Genomic DNA, 13,371 nt, shown 5'->3' with positions numbered 1-13,371 from the left:
ACAGGGAAAGTTACTTACCTTAAGCCCCGGAATCCTGTGATGTCTCCCCGCTGTGTGTGCGAGCTGTCTCCTCGCTCGATTCACACAGTGCCGAGTTCCGTCGGGCTCCGTTCCCTGCAAGCGTTGCAACGCATGGGGACGAGAATGGCGCCAAATTCAAAAAAGTAAAAACACAGTACATATATAGTACACTGTAATCTTACAGATTACAGTACTGTATAAAAAATAAAATGACACATCCCCTTTGGCCATAATGGTCTGTCCAGTGCATTCACTTTTATAATATAAATACGTTTTTTTTCTTCCTGGAATTTGGAGATTGTTCATAGCAACTGTATCGCCGGTACTCCTAATGAGTATGTGCTATGTCTGTAAATTCAGTTTTTGCCCAAAAATTATAGTTACATTTTGGGGCTAATTGTTTTAAATTATGCTTTGGCATCAGTTTGGCTGGGCTGTATTAAGGTTCTGCCTGATCATAGGTAGGGTTCGCACTTGTGAGAGGTCTTAGAATGCAGTCTGGTTGCACGCATTGAGTACCAATCTCTCTCTCTGAGCCAATCAGTGGGCGTTTGTCTCGCTGTATATTCCCGGGAGAGGGTACTTAAGGTGCTGAAGTCAGGTGGTTCTGGGTTCCGGTCCAGAAGTTGTTACTGACTCCGTGGTCCTGGTCCTCCTGACCAGCCCCCAGGGGCACTCATGGCCTGGGGTGTGGATCCATCCATTTCTGAGCTTCAGAACTGGCTAGTCCGAGGCACAGTAACTGGAAATAGGATTCTAAGGTGTTCCGGTGCTGTCTAGGGTTTGGAGAGGCCCAGCAACTCTACATACAACCGGGGAGGACTCTTCAGTAAAAAAGCCACACACAAGGCTGGCTGCTCGGTAAGAGCCTGGAAGCTGAGCTGCCATGGACATTGAGTGAATCTGCATTTCTTATGGTATCGCCGGACCGGCTGAAAGATTCTGGTACAGTAAAAAAAGTTCCTACTTCTATCCTTCCGGTTACAACTAAGTTATTCAACCAAGTCTGTGTGAGAGACTTTGCAAAGCTAGAATTACCTGTTGGCTGCTAAATCCAAACTCAAGGATTTATCTAACAGTTAAAGAGTCCAGTTGCAAGTGACTATTCCCTGGATTATGTACAGAGAGAGACTTTTATTGAAGTCAGCAGTTCCAAGCACCTGAGGTAAACTTTATCCTGATACCCTCTATTCCCAACTTAGAGACTGAGTTTGTGCAACTGTTATATGCAAAATAAAATCCTGACAAGGAATTCAAGTGTCGGTCTCTACAATTACTGGGTCATCAACCCTGGGAACCCCTAGACAAGGACAACGAGTACGAGCTGGAGGAGGTAATTGGTAAGCCAAGAAAAATTCAGCCATTCCTTCGGGGGTAAGTGCTACATAACCAAAAAGTATCCCTTTATTGCTAGAAAACAGCAATAATAAATTAGAATCACTTGCAGAATTCAGCGACAATGATTTGTGGGGAAATTCATCATCAAACACTAAATCTAATGACAGCGACAATTCTGCAACTGAGCAAATTTCAGTGTTTTTGATTTAATTACATTATTGAATAATTGTTATTATTGTTATTTGTTATAATTATAATTTATGATTCATTTTTCAAACTTCATCATACCTGGGATGTCTACTAGACTCTGGTTTGGACAGATTTAAGTGAATAATTCCTAAGAATTATAGGCCTGCAATATAAAATGTCAAATTTCCATGCAAAATAATTGTACCACTTTCAGCATCAAAAATCTGAAATAATCATACTGCCAGGGAGGTTAAGGGAACCCTACTTTCTGGAAGGTATGTACCTGGGGGACCCTTGGAGTGGTCTTGTTTCTGATTCAAGCCCATGTTTCCCCAAAACACACAGAAACTGAGAACTGGAGGACCCAGATAGAGGGTGGATTTGATTTAAATCAAGTTGATTTAAATCACAATATAAATCACTAGTAAAAAGGCTTGATTAAAATCAACTTGATTTAAATCATCATTTTTAAGGAACAACTGTCATTTCTGTCCTGCAGCAGTTCCTCCTTTGACCCACTGTTGACTCACAGACAGCCCTATTCACTTTAATGGGACGGCTGGTGATGCGGCAGTGACACAACAAGGTGAGGGATGTGACGACAGCAGGTGAGTGGATGCCCGCTAACAGACGCTGACATGATGGATCTGAAAGGACAGGTGCTCTTTAAATGTAGGGACTTATTTTTGCTGGTAGTTAAAATCTTTAATATTTGCAAGCAAAATGAAGGTTTCTGATTTAGAATAATAAGCTGTCAGGTTAGTAAAACAGCAATTTTTAGAACCGATTTAATCGTACAGTTTGTAGTGTACATAGATTTGCAAAACAATGGGATAAAGGAATATTCCTGAACTTTGTTTCATCTCATGGTTACTGTGAAATTGTGTGAATGCATCAATGCAATGCGTGTTCTCTCAGCTTGCAGAGCTTAGATTCATTGAGTTTGCCAAACATGTAAATATTGCAGAATAACAGCCTCATGCTACATAACTAAGCTCCATTGCATGCTGAATAAGCTAAATTATTAATGTATCCCAAAAATCAAACAAACTGATCAAAATTAAAAAAAAATCTGATTTCTAAATAAAAAAACAAAAAAAACATTGATTTGTATCCACCCTGCAGATATATTTGGGGCCTCTATGCCCAAAACCAACAATGACTGCTTTAGATTGTGATACTCAGAGCAGATGTTAATATCATCAGCTCAAAGCAACCTGATTCTTGAGGTCTCCTGATATAATCTTTTTGACGTGTTATGTGTTAAAGCGGGATTCCATTGACCGATCCATTTTTTTTTCCTGGGTCATTGAACTACTTTAGTAATGCACAGAGAGTACTCACTTGCTGTGTTAAATCTTTCCCCTGCTTTCCGATTTCATCAGCAATATGATGTTATATAAATGTATCCTGGCTGTTTTCATTTTGCTTGTGGGCATTTGAAGCCCACAATCATTTATTTCCAGGAGTGAATGCTGTGCTCCCAGGATTCCCTGCTCGATCCTGCGCATGCTCATTGTATAACAGGGAGCAGCGCTGTAAAATTCCGGGTTGCCATCACAACGGCCGGCGTCGTCGGAAGTTCCCGCCACGTTGTGATGGCAACCAAACATATACAAACGAGCTCTCACGAGATTTCGGCCGGACAATGATCCGCACAGAATCTTGGGAAGACTCAGAAGAAGCTCCCAGGGTACTTCGCGGAGCAGGGGAAAGGTGAAAAACAAGCCTACTCCCACGGGAGGAGAGACCGGAAGTACACCTAATAATTGAAATAAAAAGGTAATTACGGCAAGATTAATTTTTTAAAGGGGCATTTGAGCATCAATGAAAGTAAATGAATGGGCTCAGATTGACTGAAATATTTGGGTACAATACCGCTTTAAGTGTCTTTGTCCTGTTGTGTGCTTCTTAGGTGTGCATTCCCATTGTTGATTGATTCACCTATTGTTTCTGTCTGTCTGATGATCTCTTGGAGATTAGATTAAAATTGTGAACACTGTACCTTGTTATTGAACCATTGTGGGATGTTTTATGTTTACGTTGATTAGCTTACTTAGATCATGTTTATGTTGCCTGTTCCTTAGCTATGTTAAGTATATTCCTGTTTACAGTTTGTAATGTCAGGGTAATGTGATCAGGCCCTATCTGGACCTGGTGTGCTATATAAATTCTGTATGCGATTTCAATAAAGTGAGTTCCATTTTCAGAGCACTTAAGCTAGTGTCACCTAGGTTCTTGGGTGCAATATTCAGCACCTGGTTCTTGGGTCCAGATTGGAGGAAGCTATATCTTGACGGAAGCACCCAAACTGGGTGCTGGACAGTTCCGTTACATTCGGGGTTTAAAAAAAAATAAACATTTATACTAACCTAGATAAATGCAGCATTAATCCTGCATCTGTTGCCTGCCGCCTCTACACTCAGCTGTCATTGATCACTCAGTTCTCGGTCAATGAGCAGGGAGTGACTGTCAGACACCAGCTCTCAGCTCTTCCCCTCTAGCATTCACTGGAGCACAGGCTTTAAAGGGGGAATAAGCTGCTGGTTCAGGCTCTCAGCAGAGAGGTTGAGACAGCTACTGGTCCAGGCATCTGGGTGGATCCCGACATTAAAGTCGGGATCTATTCAGAATCTGAATCGGTTGAGCGATGTTGGCCAACAACAGGCAATATCTTAATATGGATCACAGGAGTGCAGAATGAAGTGCGCTACTGTTCTCCCCAGTTGAAGTAGAGCCAAAGCTCTACATGTCCTTTAACCTCCCTGGCGGTATGATTCAGTCTGGAATTAGGTGCTGAAAGCGGTACAATTATTTTGCATGGAAATCTGGCGTTTTATTTTGTAGTCCTGTAATTCTTAGGAATGACGCTCTTAAATCTCTTCAAACCAGAGTCTAGCAGACATCCCGGGTATGATAAAGTTTATAATATAATAAAGAATAATAAAAATTATTCAATAATGTAATCAAATCCTAAAACACTGAAAAAGGGACACTTTTTGTTGCTATGGACAATCTCCAAATTCCAGGCAGAAAAAACAGTATTTATAATATAAAAGTGCATGCAGGGCACTGCACAGACCACTAGGGACAAAGGGGGTGTGTATTTTTTAATACAGTACTGTAATCTGTAAGATTACAGTGCTGTGTGTGTGTTTTTACTTTTTTGAATTTGCCGCCGTTCTCCGCTCCCGTGCGCTGTAACGTCGCAGGGAATGGAGCTCGGTGGCATTTGTCACTGTGAATCGAGCGGAGGACAGCTCGATCACACAGTGCAGGGGACATCGGTGGATCCAGGGGATAAGGTAAGTAACTCTCCCTGTGTCCTCCCCTGCATCCAGCGATGCGATCCCGAGTCTGGCTCGGGGTTACCGCTCCTGCTAGTAAATTCCTAACCCGAGCCAGACTCGGGATTACCGCTAGGGAGGTTAAAATGTGCTAAGCGCCGCTCAGCCATTCATAGGCAGCTTTGTATTCCTTGAATGTTGGGGAGAGTCGGAGATCCTGATGTCATCCATCTGCCTCTTTGTCTCGGCCAGTACAAATTAATTACAGGATACGGCTGTATGTGGCAGTATGCAGGTGTATACAGCTCTGAGCATAAACATGCATATGCCCACAGACATATGCCCCTGGACCGTGTTTCTGCTAAAAGCTGTGTGTACCTTTGTACAAAATTGTACAGTCATATCCTATAATTAATGTGCGCATGTGGCTGTATGCAAGACCTCTGGCCTCCAGGTGCCACAATAGGGCTATGAGCAGGAGCCCTTAGATTTCCACTAAAGTTATACTCTATAAATATACTCATAATGCTATCACGCAGGTTTATCATGTCAACATATTTTATCTAGTGGTCTAAATATTAAAATTTCACAGAGAACATTGGAACACACAACGGCAGCTGATTATAAATGAGTGTTTAATAGTACACCACTATACTCATAATGCTGTCACACAGGCTTATGAGTCCACATCTTTTATCACCTTTAATTGGCTTATGTAATAAAATAATGCTGAGAACACTGTCATGCACTACTATGACAGCTTATCTGAAATTAGTGTTTAAAGTGGAAGTAAACTCCCCTATCGTTTTCAGCCAAGGAAGCTGCCATCTTTGCCTCTGTTTAATCTTCAACTGCTATGGTGCTGCACATGTGATTCGTTATGACACCAGCCATTGGATGGTTTGATAGTTTGGCTGAGAGCACAGCCAATGTGCAGTTAGCATTCCCGGCATGCCTCTTTTTTTAACTGTTTAAATCCATGGGTTTATTTCCACTTTAATGGTGTAACACTAGGTATCACACATCACTGCTATATAGAATAAGCCCAACAAGGTTCCAAATTATGCATCATAAATTAATTCTTCATTACTTTATCCTAAGCATCACTTTTAATCATTATTCATTTTTGCACCTCTACTACTCCAGTTGTTCAGGAACTGCAATTCCTATCATGCCTAGTCATGTCTGTGAATGTCAGAGTTTCACAATGCCTCATGGGAAATGTAGTCCTGCAACAGCTGGAGGGGCGTCGTTTGGAGAACCTTGAATTAGTCAAATACAATAATTGCAAGGATTACTGCTTACCAAATCTCTCACTATAGGCAAAGTCTTCTTCCTCCGTAAATCTGGCATGCTGTCAATCCCATAAAGCCCACTTCCAGGTCTGCCAAGAAAAAAAAAAAGAAGACAGCTTGGTTAAAAAGTAAAATCACTTTTTATTTTGACTAATTTTAATACTTGCACTATAACATTATATACTATATCTGGTCTCCCACAGAACATGGAAATGCAATTTACTTTAGTAAATATAAACTGCTAAATATCTTTTCTTATCAGCAGTATAAAGCAGGCAACTTCAATCAGTGTCTGGTTAAAGCTTATAGAAGGAGTTTTCATTCTACCCTGACTGTCCTATGAGGCTGCAAGACCCCTGACCCTCTGTGTGGAAAGTGCTGATTAGCCCGGTGCTGATCACATGCACTCTCCCAAGAAAAAAAAAAACTCTTTAGCAATACACATCAAACTGAGCATTTGCAGAGTGCGCCCAAAGGCTCTGTTCTATCAGAAAATGGATTGGGGACAGTGGAAGAAGGGGAGGATGAAACAGCCTTTTTACACAATGCAGAGGATTAACCCCTTAGGTTCCACAGGGGGTACAAGAACAACAGCATGTTTTACTGCATATACATACTGATTTTACTGTTGTGGGTTTAGTAACACTTTAACCTAAAATTAACCAACCAATGAAGCGCAATACGTGTGCTGCCATTGCTAACCTTTTCTGAAGTAGCTAATTCTCTGTCTTCAATATTATATTCATAGTACATTTATTAAAACAAGCCAGTTGAAGTGATAATAAACCCAAAAGCAAACATTCATTATATTGCAGCTTACAAGTTCTTAGATGTTATGGCTGTTTTAGACTTTCTTTCTTTCTTTTACCTTTACCTAGTGATCCTGGCAGTAAGTCTGTTTTTCAACAGAACAACCTGTCCAAAAGATGTAGTAGTTAGAGTGTTGAGATAAACCCTTTAACACTGATAGGGGTGCTTACATTGATCAGATTTTATTTATGCAATACTTTATTACAAAAGGAACAAAACCATTGCTGTAACTGCTTAAAAAGTGTTAGCTGGAGAGTAAGCACCTAATACAGGAGACGTGTTACTGGCCAGATCACCTGGTGAAAGCAGAGGGGAAAAAAAGTCTAAAAATAAAATGAATGCAGCCACCACACCCAATGATTGGTAATCTGCAATATATTACCTTTTTAGTTTTGAATTAAATCTTCCGATGCACACAATCACATTATGACTTAAACTGCCCGGGGGCCCAATTTCTTTATTTTTTATTTTTTGTGGTTTACTACAGCTTTAAGGTAAAAATTGTTTGTTTGTTTTTGAAGCTCCCCCTTGCCCCACCCTAAATACCTAAGTACTTACCTGAGTCCGATTTTGATCCAGTGCTGTGCCTGAGAGCAGCGGTGAGATCCGCGAGAGCCATTGGCTCTTGCTGCTGGCAATCAAATCCAGTGACAAGGGAACGGGGGTGGGGCTAAGCTACACTGTGTGTGTCAATAGGCACGCACAGTGTGGTTCCGGATCAAGCCAGCACAAGTGTTTCCATAGCAAGCAGCTTGCTATTGGGGTACTCGAATGGCAGGTGGAACAAGGTGCACCTGCAGGGGACCCCAGAGAAGGAGGATCGGGGCTCCACTGCACAAAGCAGATACGTATAATAAGTTTGTGGTTTGAAGAAAAAAAAAGAAACCTTTACAATCACTTTTATTATGGTTCAGACAATCTACTTTTCTTCAAAGTTTGATATTAACCAATGTGAATTTGTCTTTCCTGCACTGTTTTAAAAGGAGTTTCTGTGAACTTATGCCGTCCTTCTGGGAAAAGTGTCCACAGTCCACTTCTATTCATAACAATGTATTCTCTCTTCTCTTGATACTTTGCTTAAGGCCGCGTACACACGGGCGGACTGTTCGCCCAACCTTGTCCGCTGAACAGTGTTTGGGCGGACAGTCCGCCCGTGTGTGGGCTTTCAGCGGACAGTTTCAGCGGACAGTTGGACGGACAAAGTCTTTCGGAAATTCCGAAAAACTGTCCGCTGAAACTGTGTTTGAGCGAACAGTCCGCCCGTGTGTGGGCCTGTCCGCTGTACTTTCGAAATGAGCGGACTGTTCCCGCTCGGAAAGTCCGCCCATTTCGAGCGCGTGTACAGGTAGGCGGGGCCCGCGAAGGAGACGTCGCGGGCTCCGCCGCCTGGAATGGGCTTAAAGGGGAACCCCAACGCCGAAAAAAATCGGCGTGGGGGTCCCCCCAAAGTCCACACCAGACCCTTGTCCGAGCACGCTACCCGGCCGGCCAGGAAAGGGGGGCGAGCGAGCGCCCCCCCCTCCTGAGCCGTACCAGGCCGCGTGCCCTCAACATGGGGGGGTGCCTTGGGGAAGGGGGGGCCGCGCGGCCCCCCCACCCCAAAGCACCTTGTCCCCATGTTGATGAGGACAAGGGCCTCTTCCCGACAACCCTGGCCGTTGGTTGTCGGGGTCTGCGGGCGGGGGGCTTATCGGAATCCGGGAGCCCCCTTTAAGAAGGGGGCCCCCGGATACCGGCCCCCCACCCTATGTGAATGAGTATGGGGTACAATGTACCCCTACCCATTCACCTGTGAAATAAAGTACAAAAAAAAACACAACACAGGGAAAAAATATTTTATTGCACAGCTCCGGGGGTCTTCCGTCTTCGGGGGTCTTCTCGCCGGACTCCTCCGCTATCTGTGTGTAGCTCTTTTACTAGCGGAGGAGTCCGGCTTTCTTCCTCCCCGCCGCCGGCCTCTTCTCCCGACTTCGGGGGTCTTGTCCCCCTCTTCGGTTCTTCTGCCGGGCCACCGCGCCTTCTTGTAGCTCTTTTACAGGCGGTGGCCCGGTCTTCTGTCGCCGCTGCCTTCCGTTCTTCTGTCGCCGCCTTCGGTTCTTCTGCCGGGCCACCGCGCCTTCTTGTAGCTCTTTTACAGGCGGTGGCCCGGTCTTCTGTCGCCGCTGTCGTCGCCGCCGCCGCCTTCCGTTCTTGTTCTTCTTCTTGTTCTTCTTCTTCTTCTCCTGGAGATGTTGACTCGACGAGCTCTCCGGCCGGAATGCCAGAGCCGCGCTGTGCGGTCACTTATATAGTGACAATGGGGCGGTGTCACATGGTATATGTCACATGGGTTGGTCACATGGGTTGATGTCACATGGGGACTATGACATCGTAAGGGGGCGGGGTCACCATGTGACCAACCCATGTGACATATACCATGTGACACCGCCCCATTGTCACTATATAAGTGGCAGCGGAGCGTGTCCCTGGCATTCCGGCCGGAGAGCTCGTCGAGTCAACATCTCCAGGAGAAGAAGAAGAAGAACAAGAAGAAGAACAAGAACGGAAGGTGGCGGCGGCGACGACAGCGACGACAGCGGCGACAGAAGACCGGGCCACCGCCTGTAAAAGAGCTACAAGAAGGCGCGGTGGCCCGGCAGAAGAACCGAAGAGGGGGACAAGACCATCGAAGTCGGGAGAAGAGGCCGGCGGCGGGGAGGAAGAAAGCCGGACTCCTCCGCTAGTAAAAGAGCTACACACAGATAGCGGAGGAGTCCGGCGAGAAGACCCCCGAAGACGGAAGACCCCCCGGAGCTGTGCAATAAAATATTTTTTCCCTGTGTTGTGTTTTTTTTTGTACTTTATTTCACAGGTGAATGGGTAGGGGTACATTGTACCCCATACTCATTCACATAGGGTGGGGGGCCGGTATCCGGGGGCCCCCTTCTTAAAGGGGGCTCCCGGATTCCGATAAGCCCCCCGCCCGCAGACCCCGACAACCAACGGCCAGGGTTGTCGGGAAGAGGCCCTTGTCCTCATCAACATGGGGACAAGGTGCTTTGGGGTGGGGGGGCCACGCGGCCCCCCTTCCCCAAGGCACCCCCCCATGTTGAGGGCACGCGGCCTGGTACGGCTCAGGAGGGGGGGCGCGCTCGCTCGCCCCCCTTTCCTGGCCGGCCGGGTAGCGTGCTCGGACAAGGGTCTGGTGTGGACTTTGGGGGAACCCCCACGCCGATTTTTTTCGGCGTTGGGGTTCCCCTTTAAGCCCATTCCAGGCGGCGGAGCCCGCGACGTCTCCTTCGCGGGCCCCGCCTACCTGTACACGCGCTTGAAATGGGCGGATTTGCCTCCTCCTTACGTGGGCGAGTCCGTTCATTTCAAAAGTTGAGCGAACTGTTTGCCCAACCTTGTTCGTCAAACAGTCCGCTCGTGTGTGGGCAAGTCCGCTCATGCAAATTTTGAGCGGACTGTTTGCCAAAACTGTTTGACGAACAAGGTTGGGCAAACAGTCCGTGCGTGTGTACGCGGCCTTAGTATATTGTTTTAATTAACTTTTCTTTGTGTTCAATATGCAAGCGGTACGTTTCCTAATTCCTCTTTTCGACTAATATATAAAGATAAGTGCATATGAAACACAAATTGACGATGCTCAATTTTTTTTATAGCTGTTGATCCAATAAAATTTTTGGCTTTTAGAAATACAGTTTGGGGACAGCAATCCAGAAAATGAATCAATATAAAACAAAACCGCTGCAGGCTGTACATTTCAATATTGCTGATCTTTACAGTTTGCTGTCCCCCATTGTGCTTTTCCTTTCTTAAAACAACCTCAGAAAATCTAAAAAGACATCTAAACAACAAAAGTGAAACTGTTGATTGTAAAAAATGTGCAGCGGTCATATCATATAACAAGATTCATTGTTCCACCAGGATTGCTTCTAAAACAAAAATTACAGGAGCAGGTGAAGCAAAACTGCCTTTAGCAAAGCCTGAGATTAAAAAGGAATTAAAGTGTAAATCCAGGCAAAAACCAACTAACTCTAAATCTCCTCTCTGCCAAATTGTAAACCTAATCTATCTAACCTTGTAAAAGCAAAAAATCACTGTACTTACCTATTCTGCAGCTGATCCAGTTGGGTTTCCAGCGGCAGAAGCTGTGTGCAGGAGAGGCCCTAAGCTTATCATCTAAGATCCAGTGTCACTGTCTCAATTTTTTACTTAGTTACACAGTTAGTTTGAAAAAAGACAAACTTAAACTCTAATGGCATTCCAGTCTTACTCTGAAAGGTTCAAAATTGGGTTGGCCCACCCTTTGCAGCTATAGCAGCTTCAACTCTTCTGTAAAGGCTGTCCACAAGGTTTAGGAGTGTGTCTATGGGAATGTTTGACCATTCTTCCAGAAGTGCATTTGTGAGGCCAGGCACTAATGTTGGACGAGAAGGCCTGGCTCGCAGTCTCCGCTCTCATTCATCGCAAAAGTGTTCTATCAGGATGAGGTCAGGACTCTGTGCAGGACAGTCCAATTACTCTACCTCAAACTAATGTCTTTATGGACCTTGCTTTGTGCAATGGTGCACAGCCATGTTGGAACAGGAAGGGGCCATCCCCAAACTGTTCCCACAAAGTTGGGTGCATGAAATTGTCCGAAATGTCTTGGTATGCTGATGTCTTCCCTTCACTGGAACTAGAGGGCCAAGCCCAATCCCTGAAAAAAAAACCCACACCCTAATCCCCCCTCCACCAAACTTTGCACTTGACACAATGCAATTAGGCAAATACTGTTTCCCTGGTCAGGCAAATACTTTTTCCTGGCAACCGCCAAACCCAGACATGTCCATCAGATTGCCAGACAGAGAAGTTTGATTCGTCACTCCAGAGAACACGTCTCCACTGCTCTAGAGTCCAGTGGCATGTGCTTTACACCACTACATCTGAAACTTTGCATTGCACTTGGTGATATAAGGCTTGGGTACAGCTACACGGCCATGGAAACCCTTTCTATGAAGCTCTTTGTGCACTGTTATTGTGCTAATCTGAAGGCCACACAAAGTTTGGAGGTCTGTAGCTATCGACTCTGCAGACAGTTGGCGACTTTTGCGCACTGTGAGCTTCAGCATGCTCTGACCCCGCTCTGTCATTTTACGTGGCCTACCACTTCATGGCTGAGTTGCTGTTGTTCCCCGTTGCTTCCACTTTGTCATAATACCACTAATGTTGCATACACACAATCAGAATTTTGGTTGGAAAAAGCTCTGATGGTTTTCCCGACTAGATTTCACTCAAGCTGTCTTGCACACACACAGTCACACCAAATTCCGACCGTCAAGAACGCTGTGACATACAACACATACAACATCACTAGAAAAAGGAAGTTCAATACCCAGTAGCCAATAGCTTCCTTCTCGTAGTTGAATCTGAGCATGCGTGAGTTTTTGCGCATCAGAATTGCATACACACAAACGCATTTTCAGATAGGAACTTTCTCCGACCGAAAAATTGAGAATATGCTCTCAATCTTTTGCTGTCCAAAATTCGGCAGGCGAAAGTCAGATGGAGCATGCGTGAGCGCTTTTTCCGACCAAAAGCTCTCTTTTCGTTCTTTTGCTGGCCAAATTTCCGATTGTGTGTACGGGGCATAACTGTTGACCTTGGAATATTTAGTAGCAAGGAAATTTCACAGATGGACTTACTGCACAGGTGGCAATCTATCATGGTACCACACTTAAATTGACTGAGCTCCTGAGAGCGACCCATTATTTCACAAATGTTTGTAGAAGCAGTCTGCATGCCTAGGTGCTTGATTTTATACACCTATGGCTATGGAGGTAATTGGGACACCTGAATCCAAGGATTTGGAGGGGTGTCCCAATACTTTTGGCAATATAGTGTACATCCAGTTTAACCATAAAAAATTAAAAATCATGTCTGACCTCCCAAAACAACTGGATACTCTCCATACCCTGGATCAACATTCTCTATAGTGTTATTTCTTATAAAAGTGAATAGCCAATTGTATTTTGGGACTTTAGAAACACATTCAGCACTTTTGTAAGTGACCTATGAAATTGGCTAGAATCAACTATTATGGAAGTCTGTTAAATCTTGTCTTTTTCAAGGACTTTAAAGTGAATGACATTCCATCAAGTTTATCTTATGAACCATTTATGTTTTTATACAAGGTGATCATATCTCCCTTAATCACTGTTGTTTATATTGAAATACATTTAGTTCAGGTAATCCTTCTCCATAGTCATTGTCCCCAGTGTCCCTTATTTATTTATTTGCCCTTTTCAGCATTATTTTCAGATTCAGCGCCCATTTTGTAAACTGGTGAAAACTGAAAGGCATATTCTATACTTTTCTCCAAAACTATAATAACTATATATAATAAAACTATATATATTATATATATATATATATATATATATATATGGTAAAGCTCTGCTGATTTC

At 44.3% G+C, this 13,371-nt stretch overlaps 1 protein-coding gene across 1 annotated transcript in view; it reads right to left on the bottom strand.

Annotated features, from left to right (window-relative positions):
* The window catches only part of UNC13C (unc-13 homolog C), an 857,791-nt gene that overhangs the window by 605,919 nt on the left and 238,501 nt on the right, over positions 1–13,371 (bottom strand). Inside the window, exon 6 of the mRNA XM_077472480.1 lies at positions 6,141–6,219. Within this exon, the coding sequence (XP_077328606.1) occupies positions 6,141–6,219 (79 nt within the window). The remainder of the gene's footprint in view (positions 1–6,140; positions 6,220–13,371) is intronic.

The sequence above is a fragment of the Lithobates pipiens genome, unplaced genomic scaffold, assembly GCF_037356315.1.
Source record: "Lithobates pipiens isolate NorthernLeopardFrog02 unplaced genomic scaffold, aLitPip1_a1.2 Scaffold_8, whole genome shotgun sequence".
Lineage (NCBI taxonomy): Eukaryota > Metazoa > Chordata > Amphibia > Anura > Ranidae > Lithobates > Lithobates pipiens.
The sequence above is the reverse complement of the archived record's forward strand: the minus strand, read 5'-3'. Positions and strand labels throughout refer to the sequence as shown.